General features: G+C 37.0%; 1 protein-coding gene across 1 annotated transcript in view; it reads left to right on the plus strand.

Annotated features, from left to right (window-relative positions):
* DLG2 (discs large MAGUK scaffold protein 2) overlaps positions 1-18,725 on the plus strand; it is a 2,066,337-nt gene that overhangs the window by 1,517,203 nt on the left and 530,409 nt on the right. Inside the window, 2 exon segments of the mRNA XM_053708663.1 lie at positions 14,946-15,016; positions 15,018-15,061. Coding sequence (XP_053564638.1) covers positions 14,946-15,016; positions 15,018-15,061 — 115 coding nt within the window.

Raw genomic sequence — 18,725 nt, forward strand, 5'->3', positions numbered from 1 at the left:
TATATGAGTTATTGTCATTTTTACTATTACCATTGAGTAATTGAATATGTTTTGAGTTTCCAATCATTTTTACTGTTTTGAAGCTGCCTTAAAAGTGTATAATGCCAACCACCACCCCGCCCTCCCAATACAGATCTTAAGCAGTGTTTACCCGCCTGGTAATCTATTTAGAACCCAACGCAAGTTTATATCTTTGCATTATAGTTATGATTTTATTTTATTTTTTTACTTATCTTAATATTTTCACATTTATCAATGTCATGAAGCCTTAAAGGGGTCCTTAGCCGTGACTATCTTACTCTATTCTTTTTCCTTAATCACTAGGTCCACAAGTGGCTGTCTAAATAGTCATTCAACTACGCTATTAACATGAAAAAAATAGAGGTTTCAAAAGCCCACATTTTTAATCTCTTTGTCAATTGTTTTTCTCATTATATCTTGGTCTCTTACTCAACTGACTGGTTGTTGCATGACACTCGCTGTTTGTTATTTTTCCTTCTTGTATTTACACAACCTCAATAAAAGAAATATTTTTTAAAAAAAATGAATTGTTCCCTCGAGCAAAACGTGTTAACTTTCAACTTGTAATACACGTGCTACTTATGACACATGCAAAGAGCCTCGAAAAATCCCTAATCACTTGCGCACAACAGTTAATGCCCTTACTGGTAAAACCTTGAGAATGCAAAAAGAAATAGAAATGTTTTCCCTGGTAATAATATGAGGACAAAAAGTTTAGAAATGTTTTATTTTAAAATAAGCCTGATCATCATTATATGATTTTCAAACGGATACTTTTATGGATGTTAAAAGGTGAATTCAGAATTTTCTGGAAACGTGGAAAGGGTATATTAGAGCACAGCCTAATTATAAACAGAAACAACCTTTATTTTCATTAAAAAGAATGCTGATATTTTAGAAGAATATGTAAGAAATCTACATTAAATTTATTAGAAGATTTGAGAATGATCCGTTAAAATAGGTTAGGGATAATAAAAGTACATAATTAATAAAAATTATATCATTAAAGAGTTACGCCTGGATTTAGAGTCTGCGTTAGCCGTCAAAACCAGCGTTAGGGGCTCCTAACGCTGTTTTGGCCGCCGCTGGAATTTAGAGTTCAGTCAGGAAAGGGTCTTACACTCACTTTGCAGCCGCGACTTTTCCATACCACAGATCCCCCTACACCATTTGCGTATCCTATCTTTTCAATGGGATCTTTCTAACGGCCGGTATTTAGAGTCTTGGCTGAAGTGAGCGTTAGAATCTAACGACAAGACTCCAGCCGCCAGAGAAAAGCCAGGAGTTAAGAGCTTTATGGGGCTAACGCCGATTCATAAAGCTTCTTAACTACTGTGCTCTAAAGTACACTAACACCCATAAACTACCTATGTACCCCTAAACCGAGGCCCCCCCCCACATTGCCGCCACTCTAATAAAAAATTTTAACCCCTAATCTGCCGACCCAACGTCGCCGCCACCTACCTACAATTATTAACCCCTAATCTGCCGACCGGACCTCACCGCTACTATAATAAAGTTATTAAACCCCTAATCCACCTCACTCCCGCCTCTATAACCCCATTTCTATAATAAATTAGTATTAACCCCTAATCTGCCCTCCCTAACATCACTGACACCTAACTTCAAGTATTAACCCCTAATCTGCCGACCGGACCTCACCGATACTCTAATTAAATTTATTAACCCCTAAAGCTAAGTCTAACCCTAACACTAACAACACTAACAACCCCCTAAGTTAAATATTATTTATTTCTTATTAAATAAATTATTCCTATTTAAAGCTAAATACTTACCTGTAAAATAAACCCTATTATAGCTACAATATAAATTATAATTATTTTGTAGCTTATTTTAGGATTTATATTTATTTTACAGGCAACTTTTTTATTTATTTTAACCAGATACAATAGCTATTAAATAGTTAATAACTATTTAATAGCTACCTAGGTAAAATAATACAAAATTACCTGTAAAATAAATACTAACCTAAGTTACAATAAACCTAACACTACACTATCAATAAATTAATTACATACAAATACCTACAATTAGCTACAATTAAATAAACTAACTAAAGTACAAAAAATAAAAAATAACTAAGTTACAAAGAATAAAAAAAATATTTACAAACATTAGAAAAATATTACAACAATTTTAAGATAATTACACCTACTCTAAGCCCCCAAATCAAATAACAAAGCCCCCCAAAATAAAAAAAATGCCTCTAGCCCTATTCTAAAATAAAAATTGAAAAGCTCTTTTACCTTACCAGCCCTTAAAAGGGCCTTTTTCGGGGCATGCCCCAAATAATTCTGCTCTTTTGCCTGTAAAAAAAAACATACAATACCCCCCCAACATTACAACCCACCACCCACATACCCCTAATCTAACCCAAACCCCCCTTAAATAAACCTAAACACTAAGCCCCTGAAGATCTTCCTACCTTATCTTCACCATGCCGGGGTATCACCGATCCGTCCAGAAGAGGCTCCAAAATCTTCATCCAAGCCCAAGCGGGGGGGCTGAAGAGGTCCATCATCCGGCTGAAGAGGTCCATCATCCGGCTGAAGAGGTCAATCATCCAGCTGAAGTCTTGAGCCAAGCGGGGGCTGAAGAGATCCATCATCCGGCCTGAAGTCTTCTATCAAGCGGAATCTTCAATCTTCTTTCTTCCGGATCCCTCTTCATCCCGCCGATGCGGAACATCCATCCTGGCCGACGACTACCTGATGAATAACGGTTTCCTTTAAATGATGTCATCCAATATGGCGTCCCTTGAATTCTGATTGGCTGATAGGATTGGCTGGTAGGATCGGAACAGCCAATCAGATTGAGCTTGCATTCTATTGGCTGTTCCGATCAGCCAATAGAATGCAAGCTCAATCTGATTGGCTGATTGGATCAGCCAATCGGATTGAACTTGAATCTGATTGGCTGATTCCATCAGCCAATCAGAATTTTCCTACCTTAATTCCGATTGCTGATATAATCCTATCAGAAAATTCGGAATTCGGAGGGACGCCATCTTGGATGACGTCATTTAAAGGAACCGTCATTCGTCGGGAAAGTCGTCGCCAGGATGGATGTTCCGCGTTGGCGGGATGAAGATGGATCCTGAGAAGAAGATTGAAGATGCCGCTTGATAGAAAACTTCAGCCAGATAATGGATCTCTTCAGCCCGATGATGGACCTCTTCAGGCCGGATGATGGACCTCTTCAGCCGGATGATGGACCTCTTCACCCGGATGATCGTCCTCTTCAGCCCGATGGTGGAACCTCTTCAGCCCCCGCTTGGGCTTGGATGAAGATTTCAGAGCCCTCTTCTGGACGGATCGTGATACCCGGCGTGGTGAAGATAAGGTAGGAGATCTTTAGGGGCTTAGTGTTAGGTTTATTTAAGAGGGGTTTGGGTTAGATTAGGGGGTATGTGGGTGGTGGGTTGTAATGTTGGGGGGGTATTGTATGGTTTTTTTTACAGGCAAAAGAGCAGAATTTCTTGGGCATGCCCCGCAAAAGGCCTTTTTAATTTTAGAATAGGGTAGGGCATTTTTTTATTTTTGGGGGCTTTGTTATTTTTATTAGGGGGCTTAGAGTAGGTGTAATTAGCTTAAAATTGTTGTAATATTTTTATAATGTTTTTAAATTATTTTTTTATTTTTGTAACTTAGTTCTTTTTTTATTTTTTGTACTTATAGTTAGTTTATTTAATTGTATTTAATTGTAGGTATTTGTATGTAATTAATTTATTGATAGTGTAGTGTTAGGTTTAATTGTAGATAATTGTAGGTATTTAATTTAATTTATTTATAGTGTAGTGTTAGGTTTAATTGTAACTTAGGTTAGGATTTATTTACAGGTAATTTTGTAATTATTTTAACTAGGTAGCTATTAAATAGTTATTAACTATTTAATAGCTATTGTACCTAGTTAAAATGAATACAAAGTTACCGGTAAAATAAATATTAGTCCTAAAATAGCTGCAATATAATTATAATTTATATTGTAGCTATATTAGGGTTTATTTACAGGTAAGTATTTATTTTTAAATAGGAATAATTTATTTAATAAGAGTTAATTTATTTCGTTAAATAAAAATTAGATTTAACTTAGGGGTGTGTTTAGTGTTAGGGTTAGACTTAGCTTTAGGGGTTAATGCATTTATTAGAGTAGCCGGCAAGGTACCGGTCGGCAGATTAGGGGTTAATACTTGAAGTTAGGTGTCGTGATGTTAGGGAGGGCGAGATTAAGGGGTTAATACTATTTATTATAGGGTTATTGAGGCGGAGTGAGGCGGATTAGGGGGTTAATAACTTTATTATAGTAGCGGTGTGAGGTCCGGTCGGCAGATTCAGGGTTAAATAAGTGTAGGGTAAGGTAGTAGCGATGTTGGGGGGGCAGATTAGGGGTTAATAAATATAAATATAGGGGTCGGCGGTGTTAGGCGGCAGCAGATAGGGGTACATAGGGATAATGTAGGTTGCGGGCGGATGTACGGAGCGGCAGATTAGGGGTTAATAATAAAATGCAGGGGTCAGCGATAGCGTATGTGGCAGATATGGGGTTAATAAGTGTAAGGTTAGGGGTGTTTAGACTCGTGGTACATGTTAGGGTGTTAGGTGCAGACTTAGGAAGTGTTTCCCCATAGGAAACAATGGGGTTGCATTAGGAGCTGAATGCTGCTTTTTTGCAGGTGTTAGATTTTTTTCAAGCTCAAACGGCCCCATTGTTTCCTATGGGGGAATCGTGCACGAGCACGTTTTTGAAGCTGGCCGCGTCCGTAAGCACCGCTGGTATTTAGAGTTGCAGTGGCGGAAAATTATGCTCTACGCTCCCTTTTTGGAGCCTAATGCAGCCCTTCTGTGAACTCTAAATACCAGCGGTATTTAAAAGGTGCGGGGGAAAAAAAACATGCGTAGCTAACGCACCCCTTTGGCCGCAGAACTCTAAATCTAGCGGATTTTTTGTTATTGTTTGTGTAATTATAATCGATTACATTGCGTATAAATTTGATATCTTAACCATTTGTAAATGTAAAATATAATATTTGAGAAGGATTTCCAAACCTTTACTCCATATTTAAAGGTATATTAAACTGTCCTCCTTTGGTAAAAACCAATATGTTAAATCAAAGTAAACATAAAAAGAAAAGATAGTAGGGTGAAAAGCAAACAACTTACTTGATTTCTTGCAAAATGAGCATTTAGCAATTCTCAGTATAGCTCTGCCCCTGTGGGATAAGAGTGGAGGAATTTCAAAACGGCTAATTAACGAGTTTTGCGTTAAGCTGAAAAACCAGCGTTAACAGTTTCTAACGCTGCTTTTTCACTACCGCTACTATTACGAGTCTTGCAGGCTTAGGGGCACCGTACACTTTTTTGGTCTTACCGCAAAACAACTTACGTAAACTTTGTAAACCCTTTTTTCTATGGGACTTCCATAGCGCCTGTATTACGAGTCTGTCCTGGGAGGCCAAAAAGGGAGCAGTAGACCCTCTACGTCCAAGATTCCTAACGCATTCTAAAGTCAGTAGTAATGAATAGCTCTTTAAGTGACGTCATCCAAGATGGCATCCCTTAGATTCTGATTGGCTGATAGAATTCTAGGTAGAAAAAATCCTATTAGCTGATGCAATCAGCCAATAGGATTGAGCTGGCATTCTATTGGCTGTTCCAATCACCCAATAGAATGCTAGCTCAATCCTATTGGATCAGCCAGTAGGATTGAAGTTCAATTTTTTCTACCTTAATTCCGATTGGCTAACATAATTATATCAGCCAATCTGAATCTAAGGGACGCCATCTTGGATGACATCACTTAAAGAGATATTCATTACGAAGAAGCCGTCATTTGAAGAGGATGCTCCGCGTCGGATGTCTTGAAGATGGAACCGCTCCGCGCCGGAAGGATGAAGATAGAAGATGCCGTCTGGATGAAGACTTCTGCCCGTCTGGAGGACCACTTCTGCCCATCTGGAGGACCACTTCTGCCAGCTTCGTTGAAGACATTTTGCCGCTTGGATGAAGACTTCTCCTGGTAAGTAAATCTTCGGGGTTAGTGTTAGGATTGTTTTAAGGGTGTATTGGGTGAGTTTATTTTTTAGGTTAGGGCTTTGGGCCTGCAAAAGAGCTAAATGCCCTTTTCAGGGCAATGGTTAGCTTAGGTTTTTTTAGTTAGTATTTTATTTGGGGGGTTGGTTGTGTAGGTAGTGTGTTTTACTGTTGGGGGGGTTGTATTTTTTTACAGGTAAAAGAGCTGATTACTTTGGGGCAATGCCCTGCAAAAGGCCCTTTTAAGGGTTATTGATAGTTTAGTTTAGGCTAGGGGTTTTTTATTTTGGGGGGGCTTTTTTTATTTTGATAGGGCTATTAGATTAGGTGTAATTAGTTTAAAGATCTGTAATTTTTTTTTTATTTTCTGTAATTTAGTGGGGGGGTTGTAATTTATCTAATTTAATTTATTTAATTGTATTTAATGTAGTTAAAGGGACAGTCTAGGCCAAAATAAACTTTCATGATTCAGATAGAGATTGTAATTTTAAACAATTTTCCAATTTACTTTTATCACCAATTTTGCTTTGTATAGTATTCTTAGTTGAAAGCTTAACCACAGAGGTTAAAAGTATATTATTATAACTGTGTTGGTTATGCAAAACTGGGGAATGGGTAATAAAGGGATTATCTATCTTTTAAAACAATAAAACTTCTGGTGTAGACTATTAAGTTATTTAATTGTATTTAATTTAGTTAATGTATTTAATTGTAGTGTAGTGTTAGGTGTTATTGTAACTTAGGTTAGGTTTTATTTTACAGGTCAATTTGTATTTATTTTAGCTAGGTAGTTATTAAATAGTTAATAACAATAAATACAAACTTGCCTGTAAAATAAAAATAAACCCTAAGCTAGCTACAATGTAACTATTAGTTATATTGTAGCTATCTTAGGGTTTATTTTATAGGTAAGTATTTAGTTTTAAATAGGAATAATTTAGTTAATGATAGTAATTTTATTTAGATTTATTTTAATTTATTTAAGTTAGGGGGTGTTAGGGTTAGGGTTAGACTTAGATTTAAGGGTTAATACATTTAATAAAGTGGTGGCGACGATTAGGGGTTAATAAGTGTAGGTAGGTTGTGGCGACATTGGGGGTGGCAGATTAGCGGTTAATAAATATAATGTAGGTGTCAGTGATGTTGGGGGCAGCAGATTAGTGGTCAATAAGTATAATGTAGGTGGCAGCGGTGTCCGGAGCAGCAGATTAGGGGTTAATAAGTATAATGTAGGTGGCGGCGATGTCGGGGGCGGCAGATTAGGGGTTAATAAATTTAAGATTAAGGGTGTTTAGACTGGGGGTTCATGTTAGGGTGTTAGGTGTAAACATAACTTTAGTTTCCCCATAGGAATCAATGGGGCTGCGTTACTGAGTTTTACGCTGCTTTTTGGCAGGTGTTAGACTTTTTCTCAGCCGGCTCTCCCCATTGATGTCTATGGGGAAATCGTGCACAAGCACGCACGACCAGCTCACCGCTGACTTAAGCAGCGCTGGTATTGGAGTACGGTATGGAGCACAATTTTGCTCTACGCTCACTTCTTGCCTTTTAACGCCGGGTTTGTAAAAACCCGTAATACCAATGCTGCAGTTAAGTGAGCGGTGAGAAAAAACGTACGCCACACGTCCTCAAAAAAAAATACAGTTAATGACCGAGGACGTGTGGCGTACGTCCTTGGTCTGGAAAGCAGCTGGAAGCGATCCTGCTCGCTTCCAGTTGCTTTCCGGTTATTGCAGTGATGCCTCGATATCGAGGCATCCTGCAATAATATTTTTTAGCAATCCGGTGCAGAGAGAGCCACTCTGTGGCCCTCTCTGCACCGGACATCACCGGCTAAATCCGTTGGTGGGTGGGAGCCAGTTCGGGAGGTGGGTGGCGGGCCATCGTTGGCCCTGATGTTGTGGAGGGGGGCGGGATCGTGGGCGGGGGTGATCGGGGCGCGCACGGATGCGCGCGTGCACGGGGGGGCGGGCGCGTGCACGGGGAGGGAGCGGGTGGGAGCCGCTACACTACAGAAAAATTATGTATTCAAAGTTTTAAAAGTACTAATTATTGATATCAAAATACATTAGTCAGGGGGTGGGGGATTGGTCTGTGGGGGGGGAAGCTACACTACAGAAAAACAACATAAAAATAAAAAAAAAACTATTTCTCTTGCAAACTGGGTACTGGCAGACAGTAAAATCATGCTCTTTCTAAATCATGAAAGAAAAAATTTGGATTTCATGTCCCTTTAAGTACTTGAAAATTACATTAAAATTTGCTATTCAGTATGGTGCCTGCAAGATCTTCTATTTTTTTGTTTTAGCTCTAGTTCAAAAACATAACTTTATTTTATTTTTTATTAAAGTAATAACTTTATTTTATTTTATTTTTTATTAAAGTAATGTGCTTATTTCTATTTTTTATAAACTCATCTACAAAACAAGCTTCTAGGTCACTGATAAAATGATGAAAAAAATGTGCATGGTACAAGGTAAAATATTAAAAACTCAATAATTGTGAAAAGCAAATATTACTTTCATCCATTAGAATAATTAATGATACCATTCTTTGTTCCCTACAGTTAAGGCAATATCTTTATAGAAATATTAATAAAGGTGAACCAATGAGGCAGATCCTTATATATATATATATATATATATATATATATATATACATATATATATATAAAACAAGGTTCTGCTGCAAGATTAGTCAGGTTAGACCTATTTAAAATAAAAAATAACACCTTGAATGATCTGTATCCCTCTTAGGGACCATTTAATACATATGTTGATGACAAGGGAACAAATATAGTATAAGATATAAAAATAATGTGAGTTTCATTCAATTTACATTTATTTATTTTGTATTTAACACATATTTAATACAGGAAAGTATAGAATTTAAAACATAAATATTTAATTTTATATTCTTTGATGCACTCCTTTTCAAAATGTAAAAATCTGTTCATTTGATAGTTTTATTTATAAGGAAGTTGCAGTTTGTGCTTTTTGTGTAGATGTATTTTTAAATTAAATATATAAAATGCAATGCTTGGGAAAAAAACAGTTGTGCTATATTAAAATGTTATAATTCTTTTGCAGAATTATTCAAATGGAAAAAAAGTCAAAATATCATTTGTATGTTAAAATCTTTCAGTTGGGAGTTACATTAAACATAACATTTGCATTAATTATCAAGAGAAAATACTTTTTAAAACATTTTCTTCAAAAAGCTTAAGTTGTACGCTTGAGAATATTTTTTAAATATATTTTCTTTCTATCGGTCTATCTATCTGTCTGTCTCTCTGTCTGTCTATAATTGTAAATATCTAAGTGTACTTGAAAATCTTTCAGATTATTACACTCGTTATAATACATATTTTCAATATTGGACCAGCATACATAATATTACAGATTTTGATAAACAGTTTGAGGAATCCATTATGTGTTTATATGTTAAAAAAGCTTAGCATGTTTTACATAAATCACTGGACATTTTAAACAAAATAGATTGTATTTTAAAATACATACATCATATTAATTATTTATGTTATGATTACCTTTGAACTGAATCTCCAAAAAAAAAAAAAAAAAAAAAAAAAAAAAAATATATATATATATATATATATAAACTATTTGCTCCAATGTTACTCAGTAGCCTCATTTGGATAGATGGTATGGAAGGATTTGGATTTTCTGAATTCTGAATCAAATTTATTTTATAATAGACAGTGCAGAGATCTAAAATTGCTACATGAACAAATATGTGTAAAAACTACCACATATAACCCATGTCTAGAGTTATCAACAAAAACAGTCTTTAACTACAGGTAGCTGAGAATAAATGACCTTAATCCTACACACTTCTACTTCCTGCGATGTGCTTGTCAGATGTTACTTATTATATTGCAAGAATGACATGGGTCTCTGAGTTCTTGTAAGTTCAACTGATTTCATTGTACATTTTCATTGGCATTGCACTTCTCTAAGAAGTAAGTGTGAATCTCTAACAGAGCAAACTTTAAGTGATTTGATTTTTCCCTCTGCCTTGTGATCTATGGTATGTTAGTTACCTTGGCGACTTTGCAAAATGATACTGTAGATTGCCATGTTGGTTAAGGAGAACATTATATGATAAAGTGTGTACTTGTTTGTGTGTATGGGAAAGCTATTTTCAGATACATTAGTAGGTTACAGGTCCTGTCTGACGTAGGTATCTCAGTGACATGCTCTGAACTAAATATAACGGAGTTTATCTCTTCATTATGGGTGACTCCCCCTACATATCAAAGTGTCCAGAAGTAATAGGCCCTATTGCAACGTGAGCAAAGCTAATATCTTCACATTAATCAATTATGAATTTTATTAAGTGCAGTATATAAATTATGCACATTTATTATGAGATTACTAGTGGAGTGTAAACGTTTGAACCACAGCTATAAGGGCTTTATTGCAAGGCTTTGTGCTTATCAGGCTTTCCACTCATATTACGATTTGAAAGATCACTTAAACGCTAGAATGATTACCATGACTTCAGAGCTCTGGTTAACTGTTTTGTGAAGCATGAAAGTGTCACAAAACACATAAAAAATACATTACTAAGTATAGTACCACTCTTATTAACACTATCTAATAAACATTATAAAAAAAAAAATATTGCACACAAAAAGCTATAAAGGCTCAAACATATGCGGGTATCAAAGTGTTTAGAAAAAAAAAGGCAGGCAAAGGGCTTTAACAGTAGACATCTATATATATAGTTCTGGGTTCCAAGCACCTCACTTTACTGGTGAATTGTCTGGGTGCTCTCTATAGTAGATAGTAGAAACTTCAAGGAAAGAAGAGGCACTCACATTCTATGTATATTGATTACGAAACAGTTCTTGACAAAGGTCCCTGTGAGGACCGAAACCTTGTTGGTCCTCACGGGGAAATATAATAAAAATATTGTTCATTAAGTCCTGTGAGTGCCTCTTCTTTCCTTGAAGTTTTCTATATAAATATATATATATATGCAATTGTTAAGTAGATAAAAACATGTAAAATCATATTTATGCAATATTCATATTTAATAAAGGTTTTAACTATGTATTTACTGTAAATGTTTCACATTATAATGTTCTGCACATAGCGGAATTGTTCTAAGTATTTTAAATAGATATTCCTATATATATCTGTATATATATATCTTTACCTATAAATAATCATGTATAGATATATACTGTACCAAAATACCATTAGATATATGTAAAGATATGTATTTATGAATAAATAGAACATATTCTGCAATGTGCAGAACATTGGAATGTAAAATATACTTATTTTCATGTCGAGAACGCGCATGCGATACTCTAACGTTGGATTTTTGCACTCATCGGGTTAGCACCGAAAACAAAAACAGTTTCATTTCAACTCGTAAAACAAGTGCAATCCGACGAGCGCAAAAATCTTACTTCCAATGCAATTAACACTCAACTGGAAGCATTAATTGGTACCATAATCGTAATCTGGCCCTTAATATATAGATTCTATAATTGAATAACTTGGTGCAACAAACTGTACAGACTGTGGGGCCGAATTATCAAGCTCTGAACGGAGCTTGATGCCCTGTGTTTCTGGCAAGCCTTCAGGCTTGCCGGAAACACAAGTTATGAAGTAGCGGTCTAAAGACCGCTGCTCCATAACCTGTCCACTTGCTCTGAGGAGGCGGACAGACATCGCCGGAAATCAACCCGATTGGGTTGATTGACACACCCTGCTAGTGGCCGATTGTCTGCAAATCTGCAGGGGGCAACATTCACAAGAACTGCGTATACTGTCAGCATTTATCGATGTGCAGCGGACATGATCCGCAATATCGGATCATCATCTGCTCGCACCTTCTAAATATGCCCCTGTATGTAAAATATTTAGATATTTTTTAAGATGATTCTATTTACATAAACATGTTTGGTCAGATTACAATTGGAATGCAAACGTTTGCGCGCAAGCAATATCGGGTTTTCATGTTCATCGTGCATTCAGTTAAATTGCGCTCATATTACAATTTGAAAGTAAACACAGTTGCTTGAGCACAATTGAAGTTACAGAAGTCTGGGTTAGTGCGTCCTAGAGAGCTGTTGGTTAATGGGACAGTCTAGTCAAAATGAAAACTTTCATGATTCAGATAAGGCATGCAATTTTAAAACAAATTTCCAATTTACTTATAATAAAATTTAGCTTTGTTCCCTTTGGTATCCTTGGTTGAAAGCTAAACCTAGGGTAGGGCTCATAAACTGAATTTCTAAGCCGTTGAACCGCCTCTTATCCCAGTGCATTGTGACAAGCTTTTCACATTAGACACTGATAGTTCATGTGTGTCATATAGAATAAAATTGTGCTTACTCATGTAGGAGTTATTTAAGAATCAGCACTGATTGGCTAAATCAAGTCTGTCAAAAGAACTGAGATAAGGGGGCAGTCTGTAGAGGCTTAGATTACAAGATAATCACAGACTAAAAAGTATATTATTATAACTGTGCTGGTTATGCAAAACTGGGGAATGGGTAATAAAGGGATTATCTATCTTTTTAAACAATAACAATTGTTCTGAGGACTGGAGTTGAGAAACACTGCTCTAGAGAGTTATCAGTACTATAAGCTAGGCAGGCTAAACTATTATATCATGGTTTACTGGACAGCATTCAACAATCTTTCCCCACCCTTCATAGACAGACCTAATAAACGCTCCTAACTACCTACCAACATACAGCCTTACAAATAAATTTAGATATTTTTTTGTCATCCACCAAGAATGATTTCTATCTCTATATATTAAACTTAACTTCAGGTTAAACACCCTTCTAGTCCCTGGTTAACTATGAAATAAAGGTGCATATATTTGTATTCTTAACCCCTTAAGACCGGTCTCTTCAGACAAAAACTTCCCCAAAAGACTAGAGCAATTTTTCGCATTTTTGTCATCACTACATTTAAACATAAATAGAGCCTTTTTTTTATATATTTACCTATATAAACTATATAGTTTTTTTAGTAGATGACCCAAAGTATTGATTTAGGCCCATTTTGGGTATATTTCATGCCACCATTTCACTGCCAAATGGGATCAAATAAAACAAAATCGTTAACTTTTTCACAATTTTAGGTTTTCTCACTGAAATTATTTACAAACAGCTTGTGCAATCATGGCACAAATGGGTTGTAAATTCTTCTCTGGAATCCCCTTGTGTTCAGAAATAGCAGACATAGATGGCTTTGGCATTGCTTTTGTAAGTTAAATGGCCGCTAAATGCCGCTGCGCCACCACACTTTGTGTTATGCCCAGCAGTGAAGGCGTAATTAGGTAGCTTGTAGGGTTAATTTTAGATTTAGTGTAGAGATCAAGCCTCCCACCTGACACATCCCTCCCCCTGATCCCTCTCTGTACCCCTATCAAACAGCTTCTCTTCCTCCCCCACCCCACAATTGTCACCACCCATCTTAAGTACTGGCATAAAGTCTGCCAGTACTAAAATAAAAGCTGCATTTATTTAAAAAAATATATTTATTTATTTTTATTTATATGCCGTGTAGGATGCCATTTTACCCCCAACCTCTCTGATCCACCCCACAAACAGCTCTCTAACCCTCCCCCTCTACTTATTTGCCGTCATCTTTAGGTACTGGCAGCTGTCTGCCAGTACCCAGTTTGCCTCAATTTATGCAATAAAAAACAAAAACAAAAAAAACATTAACCATTTTTTTGCAGTGTAGCTGCCCCCCTTATTACCCCCTCCCCCTCCCAGATCCCTTTCCCACAATGGATCCCACATAGGATCCTCCTTATTGCACTTCTTCCCTACTCCCCTCCCTTCCCCCTCACTTCCAAGCATTTTTTTTTCCCTATACTCTGGTAGCGTGATTGAGGTGGTCCCACCAACTCCCAACCCTCCTTTCTGCCTTCTTCAGCGATGGGCCGCCCACCCCCTCCCTCTATATGCTCCTACCCACCAACAGATCGGGCACCACCGCAGTCCGATGCAGAGAGGGCCACAGAGTGCTCCCTCTGCATCGTTAACTTTGCGAATCTATTTCTGCAGTGCCCCACTCGTGGGGTCATGCAGAGAATAGCGGAGTCTCCATATTTTTGAGTGAGATTGTGGCAGAGAGAAGCCCAGGACAGCAGCGATGTACAGGGTACGTCACTGGTCCTTAAAGGGCATAACGACCAGCGTCGTATCAGGGTAGGACGTTGGTCGTTAAAGGGTAAACACCTATTTCCAAACTAAAACCCTGGAATTTTAGACAGTCTGATATTATAAATGATGATACGTAACATGTTTTTGTTTATACTTACGTTTTATTGATATTGATTTTGTTTATCTTTTGCAATCATACATTGCACTTTTTTTTTATACCTAAGTTTCTTGTGTAAATATTGAGCCAACTGCAAAGCGAAAAAAATAAAATTATCCATTATCGTTTCTCATATCTAACAAGTCAAGGCTCATTATCTGGTCTATTTGTTGCAAATATAATAATTTGTAATGTTTAAATTATTGTATTAAAAAAATACTGAATGAAAAAAAAAATTCTCAGCTTCATAAAAGTAAAAAAAATAACAAATAAAATCCTGCTGATGTGACTGTCATTTGCAGGGCTATTTATGTTTTAAGGGTACATTTTATCTATGGAGAACCAGATTATTAAACATTTGCCCTTCCAGCAATCAGTTTGACTAAATTAATCTAAAAACTAACTTGATCTTTGCCTCAAATCTTTATTGATTTGTTTCTTTATTTTCAGTGACAGTAATATGCTGCAACTTTGTTTTCAATAAGATGATATTGTACTGAACAAATGGGTGGAGTTTAACATGGCTTTGTTTCTTTTTCTTTCTCTGCTGTAGAGTACGCTCGATTTGAAGCAAAAATCCATGATCTACGTGAGCAGATGATGAATCACAGTATGAGTTCTGGAATCTGGATCGCTTAGAACCAACCAAAAGCGATCACTCTATGTAAGGTAAGAATTCTTTCTGGGTCTGACACCGGGGTATGTTTTGTGGCAATTTTACTTCTGTTTAGTCTTATTATTTGATGAACAAATGCATTGTTTTTGTATATATTGTCTATATGAGTATAAGTATGAATTATATTAATGAGTGTAGCCTTCACACTGCAGCTAGAAAGGGCTTTTGTATTTGATTTTCTTTAAAAAATATGTGTAATAATTTTGATTGCAAGAATGTTGGTTGCAATCAGATTTTATAAGTGCAAAGAGGTCTTTAGGGCACACTGTGTGGTGTGGTCCTTTAGCTAATAAAGATAAATGTGGCGAAATGGAAGAGAAGGCTTGCCTGATGATTGTACTGTGCTTTTTTGGGATTTGATTGGAGAATATTTACTTGAGGTTTGTGTTTGGGCTAACAGAGAGTGTAAAATATTTTTTCTATATAAGAAAGGTGAAAGGATTTGAAAAAAAATTGGAAGCCTAAATCTTTACTGAATGTGGATTATAAAGTGATTGCAAAGGGTTTTTGCTATAGGATGAAGTGTTTTGTGGGTAAGCTTGTAAGTGAAGAGAAAGGGGTGTGTGTTGTACCCAGCAGGCAGATTGCTGAAAATCTGGGTTGTAAGTTGTGTATAAAGCTTAGTATGAAATATAGTATTGGAAGATGTATGATGAGTGTATGCTGCGGGTGGGTGTTACGAAGACTTGGGTTGGGTGTTAGAGATAATTGGAGTATTAATAAAAGGAAAGAAGTATCCCACATAAATACTATGTTTTTTCTGAAATGTCAGTAACAACAAAATCAACCTGTTTGGGTGTCCGGGACTTACAGAGTACACTCCCCCCTTACTCCAAAATACACGTTCATTATATTCATGTGGTTAGAGCACTTTGTCTGATGTGCTGTGAGATAGCAGCCATCCATTATAAGAATCCGGGAGTAGCCGAAGAATCTGTACAGTGTACAGGCTGAGAGCTTACTCAGCAGACAACCATTGCCAAACTCCAATCGTGCATTTCTGTGTGGACTTCTGAATCCAGCGCTCAGCTTGAGCGAGGTGTGACATCACACTGATGAGAACGAAACTGGAAAACAGGGTGTGAGGACTATCTTTCGCCCGTGCTGAGAATCCCCAGAGGGAGAAGATACTAAAATGACTAGTAATGAGTAGCTCGAAGAAAGGTGGAATAGTCTCTCTCTAGTAAAAATGAAATTCTTTATTAGGAATTAAAAATCTCTAAAAAAGATCTGGTTAAACTGGCACCATCACAGATAAGCAGTTACAGAGTGCATAGGAGGGCTTAGCACCTGCTGGTTGACATGTTTCAGCGAAAACCATAATCATAACCTAGGGTGCTATCACCTTACATACGCCAGATTACGAGTTTTGCGTTAGGAGCTGTGCGGTGCTAAATAGCAATTTTTTCTCACCGCTCACTTACCTACAGCGCTGGTATTATCAGGTTTTTAGCTCTATTGCAGGCCCAAAGCCCTAATCTAAAAAATAAACCCACCCAATAAACCCTTAAAACAATCCTAACACTAAACCCCGAAGATTCAATTACCGGGAGAAGTCTCATCCAAGCGGCAAGATGTCCTCAACAAAGCCAGCAGTAAGTGGTCCTCCAGGTGGGCAGAAGTGGGTCCTCCAGACGGCAGAAGTCTCATCCAATGGCATCTTCTATCTTCATCTTTCTGACGCGGAGCGCCCTTCCATCTTCAAGACATCAGGGCGCAGAGCATCCTCTTCAAACGACGTCTTTCTTCCGAATGAATATCACTTTAAGTGACTCATCCAAGATGGCGTCCCTTAGATTCCGATTGGCTGATAGAATTCTATCAGCCAATCGTAATTAAGGTAAAAAAACCTATTGGCTGATGCAATCAGCCAATAGGATTGAGCTGGGCATTCTATTGGCTGTTCCAATCAGCCCTAAAAGCAAGCTCAATCCTATTGTTGGTTTTGATCTTGGATCAGCCAATAGGATTTGAAGTTCATCCTATTGGCTGATCCAATCAGCCAATAGGATTTTTTTTTCTACCTTAATTCCGATTGGGCTGATAGAATTCTATCAGCCAATCGAATCTAAGGGGGACGTCACTTAAAGTGATTATTCATTCGGAAGAAGACGTCGTTTGAAGAGGATGCTCCGCGCCGGATGTCTTGAAGATGTAGCCGATGTCCTCAACGAAGGCCGGCAGAAGTGGTCCTCCAGAAGGGCAGAAGTGGTCCTCCAGACAGGCAGAAGTCTTCATCCATACGGCATCTTCTATCTTCATCCTATTGGCTGATCCAATCAGCCAAAAGGATCTTTTCTACCTTAATGCCGATTGGCTGATAGAATTCTATCAGCCAAATCGGAATCTAAGGGACGCCATCTTGGTTGACGTCACTTAAAGAGATATTCATTCAGCAAGAAGACTTGTTGGAAGAGGATACTCCGCGTCGGATGTATTGAATATGGACCCACTCCCGCGCCGGAAGGATGAAGGTAGAAGATGCCGTCTGGATGAAGACTTCTGCCCGAATGGAGGACCACTTCTGCTGACTTTCGTTGAGGACATCTTGTCCACTTGGATGAAGACCTCTCCTGGGGGTTAGTGTTAGGATTTTTTTAAAAGGTGTATTGGTGGGTTTATTTTTTAGGTTAGGGGCTTTGGGCCTGCAATAGAGCTAAATGCCCTTTTAAGGGCAATGCCCATCCCAAATGCCCTTTTCAGGGAAATGGGGGAGCTTAGGTTTTTTTAGTTAGTATTTTATTTGGGGGGTTGGTTGTGTGGGTGGTAGGTTTTAACTGTTTGGGGGGGTGTTTTGTATTTTTTTTACAGAAAAAGAGCTGATTTCTTGGGGGCAATGCCCCACAAAAGGCCCTTTTAAGGCTATTGGTATGTTAGTTTAGGCTAGGTTTTTTTTTATTTTGGGGGGGGACTTTTTTATTTTGATAGGGCTATTAGATTAGGTGTAATAAGTTTAAAGATCTGTCATTTGCTTTTATTTTCTGTAATTTAGTGTTTGTTTGTTTTTTTGTGATTTAGCTAATTTAATTTATTTAATTGTATTTAATGTAGGTAATTTATTTAATTGTAGTGTAGTGTTAGGTGTCAGTGTAACTTAGGTTAGGTTTATTTTACAGGTAAATTTGTATTTATTTTAGCTAGGTAGTTATTAAAATAGTTAATAACTATTTAATAACTATTCTACCTAGTTAAAGTAAATACAAACTTGCCTGTAAAATAAAAAGATACAATGTAACTATTAGTTATATTGTAGCTAGCTTAGGGTTTATTTTATAGGTAAGTATTTAGTTTTAAATAGGAATAATTTAGTTAAAGGGACACTGAACCCAAATTTTTCTTTTGTGATTCAGATAGAGCATGAAATTTTAAGCAACTTTCTAATTTACTCCTATTATCAAATGTTCTTTATTCTCTTGGTATCTTTATTTGAAATTCAAGAATGCAAGTTTAGATGCCGGACCATTTTTGGTGAACAACCTAGGTTGTCCTTGCTGATTGGTGGATAAATTCATCCACCATCAAAAACTGCTGTCCAGAGTACTGAACCAGAGAAAAAAGCTTAGATACCATCTTTTTTATATAAAGATAGCAAGAGAACGAAGACACATTGATAATAGGATTAAATTAGAAAGTTGCTTAAAATTGCATGCTCTATCT

This window comes from Bombina bombina, chromosome 3 (assembly GCF_027579735.1).
Source record: "Bombina bombina isolate aBomBom1 chromosome 3, aBomBom1.pri, whole genome shotgun sequence".
NCBI classification, from domain to species: domain Eukaryota; kingdom Metazoa; phylum Chordata; class Amphibia; order Anura; family Bombinatoridae; genus Bombina; species Bombina bombina.